We start from the raw sequence: 20,236 nt of genomic DNA, 5'->3' as shown, positions 1-20,236 counted from the left end.
TTTCTCAAACCAGTTTACAGAAAATCTGACCTATAACAAACACACTCCAGAGGAGGGTAGAGGTTTTGCATGCAATCATTTGCCCACATAAATCACAAGCTGGATGGGATAAACTAAACAGGATTAGGGAGCACTCCAGGCAACAAAGGAACTCTCGGGCACTTTTGGCTGCCAAACAGCTACAGCACTCAACCTATGCCCCTGGAGCTGAGCCTCCTCCTGTGTCATCAGTCAATGAACTTCAGCAAAGCCAGAGCCTGGGCAGATTTGGTACAGCATGGAGTAGGTGCAGGACAGGAGACTGGAGCCATAGGAACCTGAGAAGCTTTGGCTAGAGGCAGTGCAGCTTCCAGCTCACACATCAGCAGAGCATGCAGCCAAGCTGATCCCAGCACATCTCCCTTGAAAAGCTGATTCCAGATCTTCTACCAGTACACTTTAACTTGAGAAAGAAAAGCATCATTCAGCACATTGCCCTAGAGAGGTTGGCTGTTGACTCCAGGTACCTCTACAAGCACCTGTACACCAGCAACGAAGAGTGCCTAGGAGACAAAAAAACCTGTTCTGTCCACCCACAAGACACAGAGGTAGTTTTAGGATTTCCTAGTTCAGCTCATGCCTTTTTGCTTGTTGTTTTGTTTTGCTGGTGGTGTTTGTTGTTTTTTTCCCCAAGTTGAACCAGGGCTGTATTATCAGGCTCCCACTTTCCTATTTTTGATTTATGTTTCCATTCTCTGTGTGCCCTTCACAAGGGCAGAGATTTACTCATCACTCCCTTGAAAATGCATCCATCAAACTTCCTACCTTAGCTCCCCATCAGTAAGATGTCTCTCCAACAGTTACCCTAAGAGAATTATGTGACATTAATTATTGTCTAAGGTCTTCAAAACCAGTACAAACTATTGCATCAATAAAACAGATGACAGATCTCTAGAAGCAGTCATAAGGACTCCTACAAGACAGAGGGCTCTAGGATAGAGAGTCCCCAAGAGTTCTTCTGCTTGTTTTTCTTCAAAAATGATCTCACTTTAGCTATAACATGTGGAATTAATAAAGCATCAGATTAGCTCACCCATTTCCTTTGGTGCATGGAGATGTCTGTAGGTGTGAACCTGAATGCAGAGTTGTAATACTGGTACTAGAAAGACCCCTGATTCAATTCAGATAACTTTGGGTTTTCTCTAAGCAACACAACCTGAAGCTCCAGAGCCTCGAGGACTCTCTAGCTAACACATTTCCCCCAAGCTTTTCTTCTCCCAAATAATCTCACCTTTGGCAGTGTCCAAACACCTTGGCAGAGCTGTTCAGCATCCTGCTGGGATCGGCTCTGGAGCCCTGGGACTGCCCAGCTGAGCAGTGAGCTGAGCTGAGCTGAGCCCAGCAACCTGAGCTCCCCATGCAACCAAGCACCTTGGGCTGTCCCAGCCCTCGAGCCTTGGGGTAGTCTGTGGGGTTTGGGTGGGTTTTGGTTTTTTTTCTTTTAGTACCTATCTTAATAAAATCTGATTTATTATTTGTGGAGAGCTAAGTTAGCTGGAAGCACCTTTTTTCTGCCTGAGGCACTTCCAGCCTGGACAGAGTATGGCTCTGGCAGGGCACACAAGGAACCTTGGACACTGCACATCTTTTAACACTCCTGCCTTCAGCTTATTGCAGTGTTTCAACTCAATTTTGCTTTCACTGATCCTACTGTAACAATATTTTCACATGTACCTCAGGGAAGGGACAACACAAAATTCACAAAATATAACAGCAAGCTACTGGGTTTTTCTTACTGCTTTTTCTTCTCCTTAATAAATCTTTTGCTTGCAGGTTCCCAAGACAGGCAGCATGTTGCCATCTATCACCCTGAAAAAGTAACACAACCTTTTCTTTTTCCACTTTGCAGCACAGTTCTAATCCAGAGCTTGTGGGGTTTTTTTTATTTCTCCTTTCCTAGATCCAGGTCAGGGGTAACTGCCAAAGACATACACACAAGTTTCAAAGAATATTTAAGATTTTTAAATGGAAAAATAAGCTCCAAAGGAGGGAATTGCCCTTACAGGCCTCTCAACTTTGAAAAAAATTTCAGAGGCTGCCAAGTACACCGATAATAAGTCCCTCTCCTGAACTCTTTCTGGGAAGACACCAAGGAGTAAGGGATGGAGAGGGTTATTCCAGAGTCTGATGTTGGGTTTAAACAGATTTCTGCACACAGGATTATATTGCCTCAACTCCTGCCTCCTAAAAAAGGAGAGAGGCTGTTAATGGTTTTAGAACTTTCAGAGTCACACTAGCAGTGACAGAACTCCCAGTTAGCAGGACCTCTGACAGGTCTCCAGCCCAGTGCCAACACTGGACCAGACTGGTAATGGTCTTATATAAAATGCTTGAAAACTTCTAGGGCTGGAGGGTCCCTCACCTCTCTGGACACCACCTTGGCCAAACAATCTTATTTTGATGTCTAACCTGAACATCTCAAACCGAAACCCAAGTCCCTTGTTCTACCATGGCAAGTGGGTCTCCCTTTGTGGGCCAGTGTGGGGTTTAACATCACCATACACTTGAGCACTTCTTGCTCAACTCCACATGCACCTATTGGCCAAATAATCAACTTTCTCACCAAAACAAAGCTCTGCCATTGAGTGTGCCTGCCACCTCCCCTAAATTAGTACCACCTGCAGTTGCTGAGGGTGTACTCAAGTCTCATCATCCCCATCATCTCTTGATGGAGATATTGTATGACATACCAGGTTCCTGGATCAAGTCCTGGAGTACCCTACTTGGTATCAGCCACCAAACTGCCCTTGGGCTATTAATCCCAGTCCTTTCAGCATGCTCAGCCACATTCAACTCATCTATGTGCCTGGCTATCCAGAACAGACTGAATAAAAGAGCAGAATGTCAGAAATTCTCAATGCCTTAAGCATTAAAAATGAATACTCTTGTCTAGAGCTGCATGTCTTCTACAGTTGTTACAGCCTTCTGGACAAAATTTTACATCCTAGATGCTCTTCAGTCATGCAAACCACCCAGTACCTCAACTCCTAAGATGCTGGCCACTGCATCCCACCAGCTGAGTGACCAAGTAGCCATGAAACCCAGCAGCAGCCCTGGCAGGGAGCACTGCTGCAGGCACCCTGCCTTCACTCAGCACCCTCCCTGTGCTGCCCAAATGGCTGCAGTGGAGGAGAAACACCAAGCACAGAGAGAAAGTGACATCTCCACACCCTTAAAGCCTGCTCTGCCTTGGGCACCACCAGAGGGGCTCTGGTTAGACTGAGAGAAGATGCACTGACACCACCAACTCCTCACCTCTTCCCTAAGGACTGCTTCCAAATTAACATCCTTTTCCTATCCCACTACCCCACCTTCACTGCTTCCCCTGCACAAGCTCTAGAGTTTCAATCCAATCCACCAGATCCCATGGATTCAGTAGGCAGCCTCTGGCCAGGTTATTCTGATTGCTCTCCATCCAGTTCAGCTCCAGAGCTCCCAGAGAAAAAGTTTCCCTGGAGCTGCTGGTGGGAGAATGAGAGATGATTCAAAGCAGCCACTTGATGAAAACAAAGCTCCTGAGGCCAGAACTTGAGTTATTTTTCTGCCTTTCATATATAACTCCAGTGAATAAGAGAGAGCAACTCTCCTGACAGAAGATTTTTTTTCTTTTTGCCTGTCATTTTTAATCCATTGGGTTCTCTGTGCACAGCCAACATAAACAAATGGGTTCCCATAACGATAGCCAAGACCAAGGCTCATTCTGCACATTTTTATGGATGTTTCATTCCACTCCTGCTGCCCATGGACCTGTCAGCTAGGAAGAACAGAGTCCTAGACCTGTCCTGCCAAGCTGGCCAGCTCTGCCAGCACACAAAGCTGACCTTGGCAGAGTAACCAAGATTATCACATTTGGGAAAAAAAGAAAAAAACTATTTTTATATACGGATACACTATGAGTAACTAAGAAACTCACAAGGAGTTCCTTTGGGAAGCAAAACACAGTACTTTTAAGAGGTGCTGTGGAAAGGCAGTTTCAGTCAGACAGATGTACTAAAATAATTCCTGAAAATAGTAATACCCTGAATGCTACTAAGTAATGAGAAAAATGCCATCTAGAAGTTTCAGAGCTAGCAGAAGAGCTCCCAAAGGATTAAAGCTGGGTAGTCTACTTCCTACCAGGTTAGATGTGTATTCCTTTTGCCTTTTATCTGTCATTACCTTCACATAAGAATCAAGATTCCCAGTCATCCAGATCAGCTTTAACCACTGTGGAAGCACCCGTGCACAAAGAGGAAAAGGATTTGATGAGTACCAAGCTGCACAAGAGACAATTTCACTCTGCTCCCTAAGGCAGCACCCAATGGCTGCCTCATGTTCTAACACCAAAAGCAAGGCAGAACATCTCAGGCAACAGTAGAAGTGCCACAGAAGTTTGTTGCCACCCATCTCTCTGTTGTTACAAATCTCATGCCTCCTTCCCAGCATTTCACAGATGATCAGAACATTTTCATCCATGTTTTGAAGATGCTGCTGCTGGTTATCTTCCAAACCATCATTTACAGGGAAGAAGTGGGAGAGAAGTTACCTCTGAACTGCTTGATCATATTCTGATGGTTCTCAATAGCCTCCTTCAAGATCATTTCAGGCTGGTCCATCTTCCATTGCCATTCTGTGCCCACTGGGTTTGTATGATGTCTGAAGGAAAAAAAGTTATTCAACCATTATTTGTAACATACACGGAGGAACCCATCAGCTGCCCATGGCACTTGGGCTTTGTTTAAAGATACCAAAAGCACCATGAAATTCTCAGCAGTATCCTGCTTCATAGAATCATAGAATTGGCTGGGTTGGAAGGGACCTCAGAGATCATCGAGTCCAACCCTTTTACCACCGTTGCGGTTGCTAGACCATGGCACTGAGTGCCACATCCAGTCTCTTTTTAAATAGCTCCAGGGATGGAGAATCCACTACTTCCCTGGGCAGCCCATTCCAATGCCTGATCACTCTCTCCGTAAAGAAATTCTTTCTAATATCTAACCTAAATTTCCCCTGGCACAACTTAAGACCCTGCCCTCTTGTCTTGTTGAAAGTCATCTGGCAAAAGAGACCAACGTCCACCCGGTTACAACCTCCTTTCAGGGAGTTGTAGAGAGTGATGAGGTCTCCCCTGAGCCTCCTCTTCTCCAGCCTCAACATGCCCAGCTCTCTCAGCCTCTCCTCATAGGGTCTGTGCTCGAGTCCCTTCACCAGCCTGCTTCCAACACAACTTTCAGATGTCATCTCTGAACACCATTTTCATAACCCTCTGCTTGCAGGCTCTGGTCTCCCCAGAAAGAATGGGCTTTGCAGTTTGTATTACAATAACAACACTGATTTTGGAAAGCAGGTAAAAGGTTTCTACCCAAGCAGCTAGAAAATACGTAGGGAAGTTCCCTCCATCCCCTTCTTCACCAGGACTGCAGAGTCACTGCAGCTAATCTGGAAAAAACTCCATCCTGACCAGCAGATGAAATATTACAAACCAGTGGTGTGCAACTCATGCTCTCACCCAGAGTCTGGAGCAGGGCACCCTCCTCTCCCTGGGGACAGTCACCCCCCACCAACCTTGCACTCAACCTTAGCAGCAAACAGGGATACTTCAGCCTTTAAGCATCACCCTAAGAAAATGCACAGATTCTGTGCTTTCACCTCCTTGTTCTCTCTCCATCTTCTTGGTTTTTTCCAAAACACACTAATAAAGTTTCTCCACTTTCCCCTTCCAATTCTAATGCAGCTTATTGAGTAATTGATCATATTTTATGTTTCCTTACCAAAATATCATAATACTTACATTATATATGGACATATATTGTATTTATTTATAAGCACACACGTTATTTTATATCGTATACAAACACATCATATGTAAATATATTCTAATGAGGATGAATATACGTATTATAAATAAAATGCACTGTTAGTAATGCTGGCTATATTTTATATAGTCCATCTCATATTACATATTTTATATATAAATAATAGTTTATAACATAGCATATTTTTTGCAGTGCCTTTCAAAACAGCACTATTGGATTAGCATAGCTCTGGACAACAAGATCAAGTAATTTATACTCCTGAAACTGCTTCCTGAGCAGCTGATCTCCATGTCCTCCACTGCTCTCCATCATCCCTGGAGGTGAGCCACAGGGATGCCCAAGGTTGCCACATCCAACTTTCCAGCTGCATGGGCAGTAGGACCTGGCACCCAGCACTTAAATAGAACCTAAAAGGCAGAAGGAAACACTCTCTGGGGAAGTGGCTGGAGCAGTGCCTGTGGAAGGCAACCAGGAGCCTCCCACTGACTTCTTCCAAGTGAGCAAGACCTGTAGCTCCACACTTTGACACTGCTAAACCAACAAATTCCAGACCTGGCAACAGTAATAACAGCCCTTGCCCCAAATACTTCATCATCCACTTCAAGAACAAAGATTGAAATGCTGCTCTCAAACTATTTTACCAACTCAAAGATCCTTTCAGCTAAAATAGCTTTGATTTCTTTTGTTTTAAATTTCCCTTTCTTTTTTTTTTTCTCTCTACCAACATGGAAAGTTTTCTGACTGTCAGCTACAAAAAGGCATTTAAAAATCTCTTGCATGTTTAACTACATAACTTGTACCTTGTGTATTTAATAGGGCAAGTTGGCAAAAAAATCAATAGGCTCTTGCTGCACACTGGATTGCTATTAATTATTAGTGTCTAACAGTCCTTGAATTTTTATCCCTTTCTAACTGTTTAGTAAACACACCAGGTCATGTCTACAAAGCAGATTACTAGGCAAAAAAGTAGATTTTCTTCCAAAGAGGATGGGGAAGCAATGTCCTCCAGCTGATGAGCCAGTTTCAGAGTCCCTGTTCGCTGCCTGCAGGCTCTGAGGCCCCCAGCAGCCACCCCCCCACCCACCTGAGCTGTGCCCAGGCTGCTGTGCATGCTGCTCCCTCTCTGCTGAAAATAACACAACAACAAAAAAATCTCACCCAAAACTCACATACACCAGAAAACCCTTCATTTGATTGATGCTGCAGGTGTCAAACAGCTTTGATTTGGTATTTCCAAAACAAGAAGCACTGCCAGAGCCCCCATCATGATGGAGCAATGTGAGACTGCACAAAACATGAGGGAAGCTCCCTGCTCTCCCCTTCCTGACAAACCTGCCTCCCCCCAGCCATCAGACCTGTGTCCTACCAGGATTACTTGCCAGCATTACCAGAGTGTCACCAGCAGTCTATCAGTCTCTGTGATGACTGGTTTGGGTTTGATTTCCTCAGAGGGGCTTTGTATCCCCCTTTCTCAATCACTTGTCATTGCTTTAACAAATCAGCTTTTAGTTTGTACCTCTCAAAATGGTTGGAAAATGCAACACAGTATATAAAGTATCCTTTATACCATCACCCAGCAGCTGATTGATGTTGGTACCTGCTGGGGAAGAGGCAGGTACAGAAACGTTGGTGCAGTGAGCATGAAAGGACAGAGCACATGGCTCATGGAAGGGACAGGAGGGAAAGAGCAGAATAATAACGAGCTGAAGAATCAGCCCTCAGTGAACCCTGAGAACTATCAGGAACTATCCCAGAGGAAAACAGTTTAAGGGCAAAGCAGTTGAGGGGAGCTGGCATATTTTTACACCCTATTAAAGCAGAGGCTCAAACTGCAGCAATAAAAACCAAAGATACGAACAGCAGCAAGAAACCAATCTGTGAGAATCCCAGGTTCTTCTGCAACCTTGGGATCCTCCAGTGAAAATAAAAGGAAGAGCACAGTAACACAGGGTCATAATCAGACACAGCCAGGACAGCCCATACAGACAGGCTACCAGTGTCTGAGAAGCCAGAGGAAGATCAAGGAAAAAGCTTCTCCAGTTCACAGCAAAATGCTTAATGTTTCTCTGTGATGACAAAAAAACCTGTTTGTAACTTTCCTTCTGGTTCCTCAAGATGGTAATGAGGAGAATCCAGACTGGGCTAAGAAGAAAATAGGTTAGAGATACTTAATCTAAATGAAATGTTTTCACTAGGATGGTTAAACTCACCCTAGAACACACTGGATGAGTTGGCTGATTCCTATCAGAATTCTAGGAACAAGCCAAAAGCTTGTGAGGAGCATATAAAGGTGATTTAAAGGATAAAGCATATAAAGGTGTCCTTTCATGGTCCCTGCACCAGAAAAACCCAAATGCACAGCACCCTTTAGCAGGAGACAAAGACTTCTACACCAGCCCCTCAACTTCCAGAATATCCACAGCATTTCAGAATATACTTCAGAATTATTTTAGAAGAATACATTCCAGTACTTGCACTGCTGAGGCTGCAGCTCCAGTCCTGGGGTCAGTTCTGGGCTACCCACAACCAGAAGGACATTGAGGGGTTGGAGTGTGTCCAGAGAAGGGAATGGAGCTGGGGAAGGGTCTGGAGCACAAGTCTGCCCAGGAGCAGCTGAGGGCCCTGGGGGTGTTGGAGCAGAGGAGGCTGAGGGGAGACCTTCTGGCTCTCTGCAACCCCCTGAGAGGAGGTTGGAGCCAGGGGGGGTCGGGCTCTGCTCCCAAGGAACAAGGGATGGGACAAGAGGAACTTTTGGCACAACTCAAGTTGTGCCAGGGGAGGTTTAGGTTGGAGCTGGGGAACAATTTCTGCCTGGAAAGGGTTGTCGGGGCCTGGCCCAGGTTGCCCAGGGCAGGGCTGGAGTCCCCATCATCCCTGGAGGGGTTTGAGAGCCCTGGAGATGTGGGGATGAGGGACATGGGGTGGGGGTGGCCTGGGCAGGGATGGGGGAAGGGTTGGACCTGATGAGCTGAAAGGGCTTTTGCCACCAAACAATTCTATGATCCTTTACTCACACTTCTGAAATAATGATGGAAGATGCCTCCTATGGAAAAGCTATAGAAAAAAAACAGCACAGTTTCCAGGAAGCAGACAGTGCTGATTACCTGCCAGAAGTCTGCCCTGTGCTGGTACCAACACATTTCATTCCTTCCCACCAAGCCATGCTCAGCACAGTCTCAAAGGTCACTTCAGAACCAGGCTGCAGATCAGGATGTGCAGTGTAAGCTGGGAATTCCATCACAGCAGATACTGCTTTGGGGATTGACCATGATTTACCCCCACACTTCTGCCCCTGATCTGGCAAACCCACATCTAAGCACCCTGAGCAGCTCATTCCTCTGCAGAGCACTGAGTGATGGGTGGAATTCCACCCTGCACAAACCTCCAGCACTACTCTCAGTCACCAGGGGCTGCTCCCATCTCACCAACATTTTCTTCTAGAAATGCCTTGGATTATTACAAAGGAGCACATAAAGGCAACAAGACTTTTTCTTCATCCATGACACGGGCATCAGCTCTCATGTCCTCCCCACCTCCATGTACAGGGCTACATCCAGAGCTCCTGAATGGCAGAGAGGCCCAGAGGTCAGCACAGCAGTGAAGAATCACATCTGAGAAACACACTGAACCTTGGGGCACGATATATTAATTCTGTAAACCAAAGTAACCAAATAAAAGTACAGGGAGAGGACAGTAAGAACTGAGCAGCACAGGGACAGGGGGCTGCAGATGCAGAAACTCTGAGCTTTGAGGCTCAGCTTCCAACTTTTACAAACCTACAGGGTCAACTCCTTCAGTATCAGAATACTGCACATTGCCCTGCAGAATGTACCCTCTGGGGTAAAGTTAAAGAGAGGAAGTTTTTGTTTTAATATATCTTTCCAGTTTCTTTTTAATTTTTAATGACCTTACTAAGTACCTCTCCTACAAGTGATTATTAATTTTTAATCTCATTTTGTAGGCTTTGCTGTGATCTCTGGCTTTTGGCCACACATTTCTTTAGATTGTCTGAACAGAGGATCAGCTGCTGTCTCTGGTTCAAGCTCAAGCTGAAACCTTAAAGTACAGGTACAAACACCATAAATTACAGCAGAAGAAATATGAACATTTTTTGTTTGTTTTTAGAGGATTCTTCACTCTGTCTGGTTTGCCTCCTCCTTAGATGCAAAAATAATAAACCCTATTAATTTAAACCTTATTTAGCTGTTCTGTCTCTTCAGACACTCTGCCAGAAAATAATCAAATCCCATTTGTCTGGTGATTGTGCCACAGTCCAGTGTCAGAAACTCAGACCCACACTTGCTCTAATTGATTAAAAGATTTGGTCACTGCACATTTCCATTTAGACAATTAAGCTAAAGAGACATTACAAACACAGCAAGACCAGCCCAGAGCAATACTGGATAGTGACACATTGGTTTTGTAGAGAGAATTAGGGCTTAGGGATGTTGCAGTAATTAAGGTGGTGTTTTCCCTCCCCCCTCCCATCCTTCCAGGCTCTGGAAACTCCACCACACTGGGATCAACACAGCACCTTTGCTGCCTTGCAGGGGGAAAACCAGACAGAAGAAGGCTCTGCTTTTCCTGCCCTCCAAAGAAGCTGCTTCCTTCTAAACCCTGCATGTCCCCAGCCAGGGACAGGATTGGTGTCACAAAGTCACAGAATGCCAGGGGTTGGAAGGAACCTTGAAAGCTCCTCCAGTCCAACCCCTCTGCAATCAGCAGGGACACCCACAACTCCATCAGGGTGCTCAGAGCCTCCTCAAGCCTCACCTTGAGCATCTCCAGGGATGCACCACTGCCTGGGACAAGGAGAAGCAAGGTCTCCAGAGTCAAGCTGTGTCTTTTACAAAAAAATGAAACTTTGAGTGTGTTTGGATGCTGGCTTGATGCAGGCCTCCTGGTTTGGGGACAAAATGTGTCCCAACCAGGTAGCTCTGATGACATCTGGTTCCCAAGGAGAGCAGCTGAACTGCAGCATTTCTTGCCAAAATGTGGAAAAGAAAACAAACAGGCTCCTTGGCCCTTTCCTCAGCAATCCTGAGAAATCTGCAGTGGTTATGTAGCTGGAAACATTGGCAGACTCTGCAAATGTCAAAATTGTCAAAGGAGAGATCAAGGGGGAAAAAAAGAAAAAAAAAGAAGAAGAAGAAAAAAAAAATGGAAAAAAAAAAATCACAGCCGTGTTATCTGCAGCTTCCTGTGCAGAGCTGCATGAGGAGCGCAGCAAGGCATAAAACCTGTATTAAAACATTCTGCCACCAGGAGATCAGAACTATCACTTTGTATGTCTCCAACAGCACAGATGGGAGCTGCTAATCAGAAGGTAACATGCTTATCCTCCCCAGCCACTGCTGCTTCTGAGGCCACATTTAGTCTCCCATGATTAAGAATCTGCAAGGCATGATGGGTTTAAACTAAAGTAAAAAAAAAAAAACAAAAAACACCAACAAAACCAAAAAAAAAAAAAAAAAAAAAAAAAAAAAAAAAAAACAAAACAACAACACACAAAGGCTGTAGCAGCCCAAGCACAAGGTCTGAAAAAAGCAGGGAGAGCTGCCTGCAGTTACACCAAGCTTCAGGTGATCATAAAGTGAGCCTTGGGATGAGTCTCTAACTGAGCTTTAGGTCTTCCAAGACAATAGAGGTCTGTGAAGAGAGGGCAGGGAGCTGCAGGCCACATGGAAAAGCCCAACAACTGCAATCCATTTCCCCCACAGAAGGTAAATAAATAAGAACAGTTTTCAGCACAGTCCATTGAAAAGCTGTTTCTTTGCATTCAAGTTGTTGCCATTAGTAAAATAAGCATTCTGGCATTCTTTATCATTAGGGCTACTGTTCCCAGGATTCCTCTTAGAGGTGACTAATGATAGCTACAGGATGATGAGTTAGAGGCACATGTAAAGCATCTCACATGGTGATTTATCCCATTACTATTTTTCAATTTACACTTGCTTGACTTCTCCCAATTTAGTCCCACACTCCAGACACAGGCTGCTGATGCCAAAAAATACTGAGTTGGGTCATTTTGAAGGGGAACAGTGTTAAACAGCCTGCAGTGCAATCCTAGGAACAAAATGTCTCAGTCTGGGGACATTACTGCTTTCTATTTGCTGTTTATGTACCTTCTGTGTAGGGACAGAGGGATAATATGCATGGTAATCTTCCTACAGCACAGTCACCACTGCAGAATTCAATGCACTGCTGCTACCTGATCCCCTGGCAAAAGGAATGAACAGTACATTTTTCTTCCCAGCCACTAAATTGCTCCAAAGAAAAGCAGCAAAAATTGCATATTAAATGTGCCATTTGCTGTGTCCTTTCAAGCCAGGGGATGATGAAAGCCCCTCAAGAGCACCAATTAACATTCTGGAATAGACACCCAAATGTAAACCTAACAGGATGACCAGTGTCTGATGCTGATCCTTAACACTAACAAGGGAGACAGCTGCAAGTGCTCTCAGAATTATAGCAGTCCTTTTACACTGGTGCCATCATTTAAATATTCTCATGAAATATCTGCATCACTAGAGCTTGGAGACTATGAAAGGCAGAAAGTGGTATTCTGAGGAATTGGGCTGGTTTTGCATGGAAACATTGGGATGTTGGACATCCATGCTTGGGGATGGAATGGGTGCTATGGGCAGCAAGGTCCCTGGGGTAGGAATAAATACCAAAGGAAGCACAACCCCTAGGGTTTGAATTATCTAGCAAGGTAGAAGACAAAAGAGCTCCAGGAAGAACCACCACATCCTCCCACTTTGACATCACTGCTTTTATTTCTGTTGAGCCTCTCAGTCTCCCTCTTGCTGATCCCATCCTGCACTCCCCCCAGTTGAGCAAAATTTCCACCCTGGTGAGAAAGCAGTGCTGGAGCATCTCCCTTCAGATCCAGGCACAGCTCACTGTAGAGAGTTAATAACAAATAATTCCTCCAAGAAAAGCAGTCACTTTACTGACTAAAATACAAAGTCATTTATTAGCTACTGATTTAGGAAAGCAACAGTTCTAAGTCATCACTTTCCACTCACTGAGAATGCAATTGAATTGGTGCAGGTGAAGGTTCTCTAAATAAGAAAAATGGTCCAATTTCCAAGCAAAGATACACACATTGCATAGCACCTTGGTGGCTTCCCACACCATGAGCCAGCCCGTGTTCTCCAGAGCACCAGTCATCAGCAGGAGGCCCAGGGATTTCCAGAGGGAACCAAAGCTCTACCAGGTGCTGGGCACAGGCAGTGGTGGGACTGGCAGCTGCTCCTTCCACTGGTCCCCAGCTGCTCGGATCTTGTTGGCACCCAAGACTTGGCTGCACAGGACACAGTTCTGGGGGAGGTGACCCTGGGGACCCCTCAGATCCTGGGAAACCCACCCAGGTAGCTCAGCTGCTGAGCCCTGAGCTCTACCAAGGGGAGGAACAGAGGTGAGAAGGGGAACAACACTGCTCCCCCCTTCCAAACCCTTCCTCCTTCAGCTTTCAAGTGAAAAGGGTGCACAAGAAACATGACCCTAGGTATGAGCAGCAGGAGAAGGGCAGAATGGCACAGAGCCCCCACCCCAGTGAAGTTGCATCAGTACTTTACCTCCAGCAGAAGACACACTTGTTGGCACAGGCCAGGCTCGGCGTGGCCTCCATGCAGCGGTGACTCTCGATCCCATAGAAGCTGTGCTTGTAGCAGCCTCCCCGGCCTCGGAGCATTGACTGATGGCAAAGGAGGACACAAACAAATGCCAAGAAAGTTAAAACACACCATCTGTAACCCAGCTGAGTGCCAAGGTAAGCAAATCTGCTCCCTAGGCTTAGCTGTGGTGTTCAGTCACCAGGTACTGGGTGTCCCAAGTCAGCCAGGTCAGGGCTCAGGGGACAGATGGACTCTGGCTTGGGAATTCAGAGCATGCAGATCAGAACAGAGTGACAGCTTACAAACACCCTTTACAGAAAACAGGCATTTGTTATGTTAAATTTAAAACTGTTTCAGAGGAGAAAAACTTGAGTGCAATCAATAACTTCTCACTGGCAACACCAGAGCAGTCAATGTGCTTTACTGAAGCTTTTAACTGCACCAGCCAACAAAAGAAAACAGGAGAAGCCACTTAAGATGCAAGAAATATGATTGTAAAGGCTCACTTAAGGATGAATTTCAAGGCTGCATTACCCAACACTCAATTATTTTCATTTGTCTGGTAGAGTATTTCTTCCAGCACTATATTAAATAAATACCCTGCCCTTATAAACTCTCATTCACCCCAGAGAGTGGCTCCAGCAGGATGCTGCACTTCCCTTCCCAGCAGAACCACAGCTGCCTTCCCACCAGGACAGAGCTCCTATTCAGCATGCAAGCTGCTTGGAGCAAAGACTGCTTTTCATTACCCCAGTTAAATTATAATAAATGAGAAAGCAGCTTTCCTATCCTCAAGAAAAAAAATTAAATATGACATAGTAACTTTTAATCTGTCTTCCTCTACCTGAGGAGTCCTGGTGATCCAAGAGAAAACCTCCCCTGACCACCAGGGTAGGAACACACACATAACCCATCATATATGCACAGCCTTGGTATGCAGCTGAAGGATTAAACAAAATGGAAAATGCTGTTTATTCATCCATTCCTCAGACAAGAGAGATTTCAGGAGATTCACACATTCTAGGAAAGCAAGTTATAGGACAGGCAAATCAGAATATTCCTAAAATTTGCAGGTTTTGTGCTGTTATTTTTTTCCAGAATATGACAGAACACAGCAAGTTCAATCTTGAAATATCACTGTGAAACTCAGCTTAATACTCAGGATTTCAGCCCTGCTCCTGCTTCCCTCTGGTACAAATCTCAGGCAAGCCTCCTGAAGATGCTCACATATTGGTGCAAATCTGAGTCAAAGACACTGCCTGTAACCAATTTCAGCTCAATTTATTAGAACACTTTACATTCACCTCCTGCTTAAGCTAAAAATAGTATGGCCCTATCTAAGCACACAGAGCTGCTATTTATTTTGTGAAATGGCTTTACAGTGCTGCATTAAATTCTGCTTCTTTAATAAAAAGAGGTCCTCTGGCTCTCTCCCTCAGTCACAGCACTGATGAAGTTTGACAAGTTTTTCTTTAAACATTTCACAGCCTTCTTTGGCACTAAAAGTGACAGAAGAGAGAAATATTTGCAAGAGTAAACAGCAGAAGCCTCAGCAGGGTGAGTGCATCTCCCAGTCATGACAATCCAGGGTGGGCTCCTTAAACTCTTCCCAGCAGAAGTCTTTTCACAAAAGAGTTCATTGATACCAGGGCTTTTCCTCCCTACAGCACCCACTCTGGTCATTGGCATTCCAAGAGCTCTCCTCAAAAATAAACAAATTCATGCAGCAAAAGAGAGCTGAGAGACCAAGGAACTGCTCACTGCTCCAGAGCAAGGATCAGGGGTGTGCTGAGGTGTCAGAGGTGATGATTCCCATGGTTTATCATCCCAGGAATGCTGAAGGCATTAGTGTGTTATAGCAACATAACTCCCCAAAAGCAGAATATCACAGAATATTACAGAACAGCTTTGGGCTTCTGAGTTTCTCAGGGACCTTGCAAAGAACAGCAGAAGCCACCAACATCCTGAAGCAGCTGCAGTTTGTTCCACAGGGCTCTGTGCTTCTGCTGGGAGTGTTTTTAAGTCTGCAAACAACTTGAAAAGCTACCAGCTTACAGAGCCTACAGTCCACAACTGCAGGGCTAAGAGGATGGCTTTTTTTTATATAGATATATGTGTGTGTACACACACAGACATAGCACAGAATTGTCACAGTTAGAAAAGACCTCTTAGATCACCACATCCAGCTGGCACCCCACAAAAAAACAAACAAAACAAAACAAAAAAACAAACCAACAACCAATCAACCAACCAACAAAACCCCACCATGTTACCAGAGCATGTCCTGAAGTGCCTTATCTACACAGTTTTTAAATCCCTCCAGGCATGGTGACTCCACCACCTCCCTGGGCAGCCTGTTCCAGTGCCTCACCACTATTTTGGGTAAGAAATTCTTCCAAATTCTCAGTCTAAACCTCCCCTGGTGCAACTCCAGGCCATTTCCTCTAGCCCTATCATTATTAACTTGAACAAAGAGGTCAGCACCCACCTCCCTACAACACCCTTCCCAGTAGCTGTGGAGAGCAACAAGGTGCCCACAGCTATATGCAATGCACACACATTCCCACAGGATAATTTTTTAAGTCCCAGCACTAAGAAGCACCAGGCACCTCCCTATCTCATTCTTACTGCAGAAAGGCAGCAGAAGAGCAGTGACTGTCACAAGGCACACACTCCAGGTGATGCAACCTTCCCACTTTTCTCTGTGGTGTTCTGCTCCTGCCAGAGATTTCAGTAGGCAGGAGATATTTTAGCAGACAGCAGAATAACAGGAAAAACAACAGAAAATGATGTTCCCAGCTCTTTGCCATGGTTATGTTCTCAGTCTTCGCAGCAGGACTGTAATAACTTGAAATGCAAAAATACAGCCTGGAAGATGAAGTTTGTTTCTTGTGCAAGTAAGATCACATTTTGAAAGGACATTTCATCTGGGAATTGTTACACCTGAATAAGTCTCTAGCTTAGAGAAAACAAAACATACCTTTGTCCATCGGCAGAGCTTCACTCCAGAATGGCTTCCAATCAGCTTATAGCCTGAAAACAAGAAAGAAATCAAATCAGTTTTAACTTTACATCATTGCTACATAAAGCATATCAACTGGTTCACAATATCATTAAATGTCACCTCCTTAACACTGCACTTCCCTCCTGGCCCAGAGGTTCCACTACCAGCAAGATGTCTTTGGCCTCATCTTCCCTGGAGTTTTCAGCCTGGAGAAGAGGAGGCTCCCAGGTGAGCTCAGAGCAACCTTCCAGTATCTGAAGGGGCTACAAGAAAGCTGGGGGAGGGCTTTGGACATGGGGGGGTAGGGACAGGACAAGGGGCAATGGTTTAAAACTTGAAGAGGGGAGATTAAGGTTAGCTATTAGGAAGAAATTCTTTGAGGGTGCTGAGCCCCTGTCCCAGGTTTCCCAGAGAAGCTGTGGCTGCCCCATCCCTGGCAGTGTTGAAGGTTGGATGGGGCTTGGAGCACCCTGGGCTGTGGGAGGTGTCCCTGACCATGGCAGGGGGGTTGGGACTGGATGAGCTTTAAGGTCCCTTCCAACCCAAACCATTCTATGATTGTATAAAACATTTATTTAATGAGGGATTTATTTCTAGTCCTCTGTCTTGTTTGAATCAGCAACAGGAGATGCCCGCAAGACTCCTCCATATCACAGGATGGCAAACTAACAGGTCTAACCCAGGGACCCCAAGGGACAGCTCAGGGGAGGGAGCAGGACAGGGAAGCAGCAGCATCTCCCTGGCCTTAAGCAGCCAAGCCAGGGCTGACTCTTCCCCAGGACCAAGGAGAGATATTCCCACCCCTTCCCAACAGGGCTGATGAAGCCTGGAGATCATCATCTGACTTTTCTGAACAGAGAAGTGAAATGCATGGCTCAGCTTGAACCCAAACTTCCCAACTTCACCAATGCCATCCCCACTGGCCGTGGTGGAGCTGCTCCTCTGGGCCCAGAGGAAAGCTGATTTCACATCACTTCTCTGTTCCCCAGCCAACATCAACACATTTCCATTTGTTGGCCCAGGAGGATTAATTCCACCACTTCTGTTAAGCACTATTATTACCCAAACTGCTTGAGATAGGTTATTTTCCTCTCCAAAAAAAGAGTGCTTAGGGACCAGTATGTCTGAAGGATTAAAAGCCACCTCAAAATCAGCATAAAAATAAGAGGGATTTGATAAGCCTCACTGTGCCATTCACACAGCAGTGTCTGCATGTCAGTGACCTGGCTGTCCCCAAAACACCAGATTTAGGCTGATATGTATGTTAGAATTTCAAGGCAAGCCACATTTTTGGAATTAAATCTCCTTCCTGCCAATCAGCATGAACTTAGCAGGGAAAAAAAGCCTTCTGTTCAGCAGAACTGGCCTTTGCCTCCTGTAACAGAAGGTGACACAATTACCCTGCCCTGATCATTTTTCACTGCACAGCAAGATCCCCAGGGAATGCCACTGTACCCAAAGTCCCCTCTGCCTCCAAGGAGGCTGAGCCAGCTGGGAACTCCAGTGACAGAAGATGACACAGCAGCTGCATCAGCTAAAAAACAAACCCTGTTAACACATACATAGCTAACAGGGAATTCTCAGCACCCAGAGCACACTGCTCTAGTTCCTCTGCCACTGAAACCCAGCAGAGATCTGTCCAGCCTCCTCTTTCTTCCTGACCTGATGTTCATTCCTGTCTCCCCGTGCTGGCTCTGATCCTCAGGGATCAGGACACTGGGGATTTTAAACCTGATGAGCCAATTGCCAGATCAAGTGAGGCTTTGGCAAATTCAGTGCCAGGGTGCTCCCACATCATCAACTCCTCCTCCTCCAACTCAATGGACAATATTTCCACCTTTTCCTCCCTAAATTAATAACTCCAAGCCTCACGTGCATTTTTGATGTTAAGCCAATCCAGCAAGGAGGAACAAACTGCTGTAACCCAAAAAGCCTTGGCATTGCACATCACAGATCATTCAGTCCCTTCCTGGGGAACATCATCACTGTCCCCCTGATCAGCACTTGTGACACACAACTATCACCTCCAAAGTCACATGCAATATTTGGGGACACCTTGATCAAAGACTGGATGGGACCTGGACAACTTTGTGGCACCTTCTGACTGTCACTTGTCAGAGGCACAGCCAAACCCACATGGCTGCACTTGGCAGCATCACATCACCCCCTCCCACCCTGGGGTCTGAAATGCCTATTTCTGCACTTCTTTGCAGACACCCTTGTCCAGGAAGGTCTCTTCTCAACCAAGAGACCTAATAGAATGTGTCCTTAGCAGGATTTCTTCACAAACATGGAAAAGGGGGTACATTCCTCCTCCAAGCCAGGAGTGTCAGCCAGCACAGCCCTAGGCATAGTGCATCCATTTTTCAGAATCCAGGCACATCATTCAGGTAAGATTATTCTCTCACAGATCACTTCACAGAGGAAGTAATATGTCTGCTTTAAAATGCTTTAAAAGTTTGAAATTAAACTGGAAATAGGACATGCTTGCCCAGATCCAGAGCTGTTTGAGAGAAGCAGCTGAATGGAGGGAGGTGCCAAGCTGCAGCATTTCCTCTTAATTTACTTAAATCAACTTCCTCCATGTGGAGCACCCACAGCTTCCTGAAGGCCAAGAAAATTGTACATGTTCAACACCAAAACAGAGCCTTACAAACTTCAGGCAGCTTTAGTGATGTGCTTTGCTCATCTTGTTTGCTGCTGCCAGGAGTCACTGCTACAGCTCCAGGAAGAAACAGAATCTGTTTGCAGAATCTTGTTAAAAGCATGGTAAGAATCAGGCCTTCACACCTGGGTAACTTTGGTAGAAAATGTGGTTACCCTGCTAAACCATCAGACCAAGCACTGTCTGTGCTATGCTTTTTCAGACTGTAACATTAGATAAAATATAATTTTACACTCCTCACACACCAACTCCAGGTGAGCAGAACCCTCCCAGCCCTCTAAAGCTCTTTCTTCAAGTGTTGCTTTACTCCTGGCTGGTATCACAGGCAGCAAACCAACCTGGGCCAAAAGAAAGCACAAAAAAAAAAAAAAAAAAAAACAAGTTTTGCAAAAACCAAGCAACACTCAACCTGAAATCAAACATGGGAGAAAACATCCTCAAGAACCAGGCTGAGGGTTTTCTGAGTCCTATTCCCAGATCACAGCTCCTTCTCAACAACCCTTCCGAAAGCCCCAGCTCACTCATTTCCTCCACAACTTCACTGTGGCCCTGCCAAGGTGAACACTGGTTGAACCAAACTCTCTTCATGGCCCAGAAATCTGCACACTCACACCATGTTCTCAAAATGTATTTCTTGAGAGCAATAACTTCAGCAGAATATTTGGATACAACACCTTGCAAACAATCCAGTGCTGTCCTGGTGGGAACTCCACTCAGTCCCTGGGTAACTTTAGGCAGTATGGCTTTATAAAACAAATTCATTTATAATTTCTGCAGATTAATACTAAAAGATTTCCTTAAATAATAAGCAGGCTCAAAGTAATCTGCTCAACTCCTGACTAAAGGCAGAAGAAGAGCTAATCAGAAGTCTGTGTCTTACTTGATCCTGCTGTAGGTGATAAATACTGAATGATCCAGATGCCTGCCAAGCCTCATCAAAACTGTCATTTTAACTATAATAAAATGTGAATTAATCTTCTAAATAAGCTTTTGGGTGAAATGAACATTGTCAGGCAGTAACACTGGGCTGATAAGCATTTGGTCATTGCTTGCCCTAACAACCCAACTGGAGTCCAGCAGACCACAAAGACTTTGAACCACGAGATGGGCA

General features: G+C 45.3%; 1 protein-coding gene across 1 annotated transcript in view; it reads right to left on the bottom strand.

The window, feature by feature from the left end:
- The window catches only part of TYW1B (tRNA-yW synthesizing protein 1 homolog B), a 104,299-nt gene that overhangs the window by 56,804 nt on the left and 27,259 nt on the right, over positions 1 to 20,236 (bottom strand). Inside the window, 3 exon segments of the mRNA XM_030462417.1 lie at positions 4,565 to 4,674; positions 13,418 to 13,485; positions 13,487 to 13,536. Of these exon segments, the coding sequence (XP_030318277.1) occupies positions 4,565 to 4,674; positions 13,418 to 13,485; positions 13,487 to 13,536 (228 nt within the window).

This window comes from Calypte anna, chromosome 19, assembly GCF_003957555.1.
Source record: "Calypte anna isolate BGI_N300 chromosome 19, bCalAnn1_v1.p, whole genome shotgun sequence".
NCBI lineage: Eukaryota > Metazoa > Chordata > Aves > Apodiformes > Trochilidae > Calypte > Calypte anna.
This window is presented reverse-complemented; position numbering and strand designations above follow the sequence as displayed.